Here is a 6,185-nt window from a genome sequence, read left to right as displayed (position 1 = left end):
TACCCTGCTCGCCCGAAAGAGGAACCGACTCCGCTTTTGCATCTGATGGTTGAACAGATCCCGATTTCGGCGAGGGCTCAGTTGCATGTTTGTAATATCGACCGTCTTTTGTATTTTGACTGTAGCTTCCGGGTGGATTTGATCCGCCTTGCGACGGAATCTGCTTAGATCCACCCTCAGAGGGCGGATCTGAAACCGGAGGCATGACAGTTTGTTGGTTTCTGTAAGCATGGGAAAAATGGCTCTCAGGGGGCATCGAATGATGTTGCATTTCCTTTTCCGAAGAGCCCGGATCCGTAATATTTCCATAAACGGTCTGGGGAGGTATCTTTCCTTCAGTTCCTCTATTTTGACGTAAAGAATTGTCACGCTCTGTATCTTGGAGAGATTCGGAGCCGTTTTCTGGAGCCGACTTTTGAATTGTTCCTTCAGTTACCGGTGCTTGACGGTCAGTATTCGCAATTTTATTGTCATCAGCTCCGGTGTCTTCCTGTGGTTCAGAAGGTTTCGCAGGTGTGCCATCGGAACCAGTTACTTGACCTTCGGCACCTTCCTCAATTACATCCAGACCCTGGGATCCGGATCGGTACGTATTTCCACTGGCCCCACCAGGGTTTGAACCCCCAACTTGGTTGTTAGATTGTTCCGCCTTGGACAGTTCTCCACTGTCTCGGGGATATGTTCCGCCCTCTGTCTCTGCGGTTTGGACATCGGCTCCCGCTGTAATTTGACCCGAGGTTCTCGGTTGGGTTTCGCTGTTATAGGTTGTTCCAGCTTGAATCGTACTGAGCTTTTTGTTAGCTGCCTCATCGTCTCTGTATGTGTAGTCGTAAGAGTAATCTGCATACGAAAAAATTAGCGATTAGATTAGTTAAAAAGTTGGTCTTAGTTGCAGCCATACAAGTGGTTGCGGAAATTTTATTTTGTAACATCTGATAAATTTCATAAGAACCATCTGGCTAATTGACTTTGATGGGGCGATACAACTTCTCAGATCTTGTTTGTCAGATCCTACAAGATAAAGTTCAACAATCACTGGGGATCACCTAAACAATAATGATAGCTTGCATCAGTTACTGATTTCCGATCGATAAAAAAATAAGTTACAAAACAAATTCACAGTCATTTGTCAAAACAAACAAATATTTTTCTACAGCAGTTTATTTTTTTTAATCTGCAAACATGTAAATTAAACTAACCACTTGGTTAATGTTACATGTTAAAAATTTATTAATCAAACATTATTTTTTTCTAATTTATAACAAACTAAGGTTCGGTTTTCGTAAAATAATTTAATAAAAAATATGTTTAAATCCTGCAACCCTTCTGTCTATTGGAACTCTTTCGTGTCGTTTAAGCATTTCCGCTGTAACTTTTTGTTTAAATTTGGTCTTCGACGTTTCTTTTCTAATTGTAATTGGAAGTGTGTTCGATTTTCGAATAAAGTTAAATAATATAATAATTGAATATAATAATTGATTCATTACTCCATTTTGACTTACATTTTTACATTTTTGTTCTAAGAAAAGGTTATGGGTTCGTTTGTTTACAATTATAGGCACGTTTTCTAAAAATCTGAAATGTTTATTAGAGCGATTTCTTGTTTGTTGGAGAATATTGAAAAACCTATTTAAAGACACCCGTGTTATTTGGAGCTCTGCTGGAAGAATTTTAGTCTCCAGAAGTAGATCTCTGGCAGTATCGTTTTTGGTTTTCATAAAGCAAATTTTTATTCCCCAGTTTATCTGTTTGTTAATTCTGTCAAAAGAGTAAGATGGTAAATTTTGAAAAAAAATTGCGCTAAAATCTAAATGAGACAAAACTAGCGATTTAAAAAGATTAATTCTTGTTTTTAGCTGTACCTGATAACGAACCAAATATAATGATCTGATTGCTGAAGCCATTTTACTGATAACCTTATTTAGTTGATTTTGGTATGTCAGTTCCCTATCAATTATTACACCTAAATATCTACATTTTTCAGATGCTTCTAATCGGTGTCCCTTGAAATCGACAGTTTCAATGATCGGCAATTTTTCATTCCTGAAAACCATTAACTCCGTTTTTTTCTCATTCAAAGTTAACCTGTTTTGTTTCATATATTGATCTGTCTTGTTTAATGTATCTTCAGCTATTAGCTGCAAATTTGCTTCATTCTTTGCATGACATAGAATTGCTGTATCATCGGCAAACTGTAATACAGCACAATTCGTTGATACAGCTTCACTGCAATCGTTGACATAAATTATAAAAATTAGAGGCCCTAAGACAGTTCCCTGAGGAACACCGTGATTTATGACAACCCAATCTGATTTTGCTATCCCATTTTTTACACACTGTTTTCTATCAGAAAGGAAAGAGTTTAATAAGATTCTTGCATTTTCTCCAATTCCATACCTTTTTATTTTGTTCATAAAAACATCTATAGATATCGAGTTGAAAGCCTTTGCTAAGTCTAAAAAAAAGTGTGACAACAATTTCGTTTTCGTCAACGCATTGGTTTATCTTTTCAGTTAATGAAATGATAGTATCGAGACAGGACTTTTGCTTTTGAAAGCCGAATTGATTCTTGTTAATCAGATCATTAAGAGTTAGGTGGTGAGTTAGTTGTTCAAGTAGTAACGCTCAAAAATTTTTGCTAGAGTTGGTGTGACTAATATGGGTCGATAGTTTTCTGGTTCTAGTCGGTCTCCCTTCTCATAGACAGGTGTAACATGCTCTGTTTTCAAAATATTAGGAAACGTGTTTTTGTTTATACATTCATTGACGACAAATTGTAAATGAGTTCCAATAGACAGTTTACTATCTTTTAGCGCCCATGCTGGTATATAGCCCGGTCCGGGAGATTTATGCATAGATTATCAATAACATTATACAATTCTTTTCTGGTGACTGGTCGGATGCTAAATTCCGGTCCATCAAATGTTAGGGAAGAACAATTTGGAGCAACGTCTTTGCCTTTGTATAATCCTAGTCTCGCAAAACATTTATTAAGAACATTGGCAATCTCTCTGTCATCCTCAACAAAATGACTATCTTCCCTTAATTTGTCAATTTTTTCTATTTGGCTGTTGGAATTGATCCTGTTTTTGATGAAATTCCATTGTTCTCTTGAAGTTGGTAGCTGCTGGAAAAAATTCTTTGTGTAATCACCTGCAGCTTTTTTCAGTTTTTTATTCACTGAATTGCGTAAAGATTTGTAAATGTTATAAATCTCTGATTTTGGGTTTTTCTTCCACGCATTAAAGAGACGGTATTTTTCTTTTATGAGACCACGTAATTCTTTTGTCAACCATTGCTTTTGTTGTTTTTTGGTACTACTTTCTACCAACTTCAAGGGTGCATGACAACTCAGTATATTTTCAAAAATTTCGATAAATTTTAAAAACATTTCATTCGGCTCATTTATCTGGTACATAGGCGACCAATCTTGCAGCGCAATGTCACGATTGAAATTTGATCTTGAATATTTGATCTTGAATATTTACGATGCATGTTATAACAGAACTCTTCTTTTCTCTTGTACGGCTGTCTCTGAATTGTTTTTGCAAGTTTTACATCAATAAACGCGATAAAATTCGTGTACCTATTTTCGAAAAAAAAAATTAAATTCCAAAAAAAAACAGAATCGGTATTTGAATAAACTCGTTAACAATAGCTCCCTTTAACTAAAAGTTAAAAACAGATAACGTTTCAAACTATGTAATAATCTCATACTACATTTATAGTCATACTAAATTTAAATATAAGTAGTAAAAAATGGGAGTTTCTACCGCCCACTTTTTGTCTCATTTTGAAGTAATATTAATCATCTCTATGATACGTTTGAATAATCACACATATATATCATATTTATACTTACAAAAAACCATACCTAATCATAATCAATTTTATAGGTAGTTAAGATCGTTATCACTCTTTTGATTTCTTGCGTCAACAAAGTCAATAATACCAATCAAATCGAAGCAAGAATTACAAATTAGTTCAGTTGAGGGATTCAACTCAGAGGAGGTTAATTTGTTTGTTTCTATTCTAAGTCCTCAGCTCTTGAATTTTTTCCGAATTTCGACCTAATAAAAAATCTCTACATAATGAAATGGTAATTGAAATACTTATTTTTTAAAAAAATGCCACAGCTAACAAAAAAAAGTTGTGCAAAAAATAGAAAGTGTTCCTAAGAATTGGAACATAGCTCTCAACATTTATTTGAAAACAAGTATTTGAATTAAGAAAAAGGTGTTATTGGCGAGAACATATAGCTTTTGATTTTCAGTTCATTTAATAGAAGATCGCAAGCATCAGAAAACTGGGTCACAAAAAGTATGCGCAAAGAGTTTTTGCCTACGTTTTTTGCCTTTGAAACCAAAAGGATTGAAATTATAATGATAATAAACCATTTTAGGCACCTTTTCAAATTAATTTGAAAAAATTAAAAACATTAAAGTTTGACGCGATATGCTTGTAGTCATAAACGATATCAAAATGAGTTTTGATTCGAGAAGTATTAATTTCCATGAGTTCTCATGAGTTTTCAAATTATTCTAACTTCTTGCTCGCTAGCAAACCGAGAGTTTTAAAAAATTTGACTAAATTGTGCTATGCATCTTCTTGCAATCGATTCCCAACAGTTCTCTGTATTTCAGCTACGAAGCTTTGTCAAGTCCCTGAGATTTCTCTGTTGCAATGAGGGCAACCTCAATTATGGTGTTGCTACTGTACTTAAAAAAAGAAAGTTGCAGCTGGAATGTTGTATGAAGTTACTCTGGTCTTCTCAAGAATGCTGCAGGAGAGAGGACTGCAGGGGAAAGTCAATGCGTAGTTGATATTTCAAAAATACGAGAGCCATAATGTTGAATTCTTCATGGTCTCAGTTTTTATAGTTTCATAATCTTTATAGTATTATTAACTTTTTTAAATGGTTTTAGCTAAGTCGGTCAAAACGTCCGATTCTTGTTTAATTTTGGTATCTAGTAAAAACCGCATTGGACATGAAATTAGAGTTACCGGTTTTTTTGCTATTTTTGCCCTATTTTTGCTAAATACGGCTTTTTTGCGCTATTATAGTGTACTGCCAGCTCAAACATTGAGACATTCAGTGTTTTCATTCGCCAAGATTTCGCATTAAGTTGATTTGTATGAATTTGAGTTTTTTCTTCAGTTTTAGGTTGAAAATGTGACGAGATTTTTCCATGTAAAAACTAGCCCCGCCCCTCTTCACTTGTTTGCTTCTAGAGGTTATCATTCTCCGCCTGAAAACGAAGCCCAGGTTTTGAGCCCTGTTCTGTGAAAAGAGGCAATACAAAAAGTCTTGGTGCGATTAACCACAGCTTAATATAGTGAGCACCTTAGTTGTGGTCGATTCGTTTTTTGTCTCATTGATTTGATTCAATCAAAATTAGTTTAATGTGAAATCTTGGTGAATTAAACCACTGATTGTATCGATGTATTGAGGAAATGAATCAAAGCATTAAACGTTCCTCCAACAGCAACTTGAGTAAAAGATTTTTTTTAAAATCAGAAAGCACTATTTTAGGTATTGTAACTATAAAATATAGGATGGTACTGATATGAGAATTGTCTTATATTTAAATATTAATATTGTCACCCAAAAGATTGGATACTAAACATTTTTTGAGCTTTCTCTTAGTTAGAAAATTAATCCTAAAGCAATAGCTGAAGATTTTTTGGATGAGTTTATCAATCTAAACACTTTTTGGTAAATTGTTGCAAAAAGGAACAACAGTTTCACAAAGTATTGTATTGTTCAAAAACATCAATTGTTAATAATTAACTGCTTAGTTTTTGCCAAAAATTGTAAATTTGTCGGAACAGGAAATTGGACGCGAAATGTTTCCTGGACCGAACGTCACATCTTAACCAGTAATGATTCCGTGAAATTGCAAGCCTTGGATCGGTTCTGTATCATACTTTGTCTTAAATCAGAGCTCTTGTATCAGAGCTCGCTTGGCACGTCCTAACACGTCTTAAATCAATTAATAAGTCGTGGAAAGTCTTGAATCAAGTCTTGGCCAAGTTTTGACAAATCTTGGGCACGTCTCGGCCAAGACTTGACAAGTTTTCAGCAGGTCTTGGCAAAATCCTGACAAGTCTTGTGCAAGTCTTGGCCGAGACTTGGCAAGTCTTGGGTCAAGTATTGAGGACAGTTTTTGTTGTTGGTTTGCTTT

The 6,185-nt window shown here is 34.8% G+C and overlaps 1 protein-coding gene across 5 annotated transcripts in view; it reads right to left on the bottom strand.

Moving 5' to 3' along the window:
- The window catches only part of LOC142340603 (uncharacterized), a 38,474-nt gene that overhangs the window by 9,684 nt on the left and 22,605 nt on the right, over positions 1 to 6,185 (bottom strand). For all 5 annotated transcript variants that reach the window (XM_075391283.1, XM_075391282.1, XM_075391285.1 and 2 more), the window contains exon 4: positions 4 to 840. In XM_075391283.1, coding sequence (XP_075247398.1) covers positions 4 to 840 — 837 coding nt within the window. The remainder of the gene's footprint in view (positions 1 to 3; positions 841 to 6,185) is intronic.

The sequence above is a fragment of the Convolutriloba macropyga genome, chromosome 6 (genome assembly GCF_964194025.1).
Source record: "Convolutriloba macropyga chromosome 6, txConMacr16.3, whole genome shotgun sequence".
NCBI lineage: Eukaryota > Metazoa > Xenacoelomorpha > Acoela > Convolutidae > Convolutriloba > Convolutriloba macropyga.
Note: the sequence above shows the minus strand (reverse complement) of the source record. Positions and strands in the feature narration are given on the sequence as shown.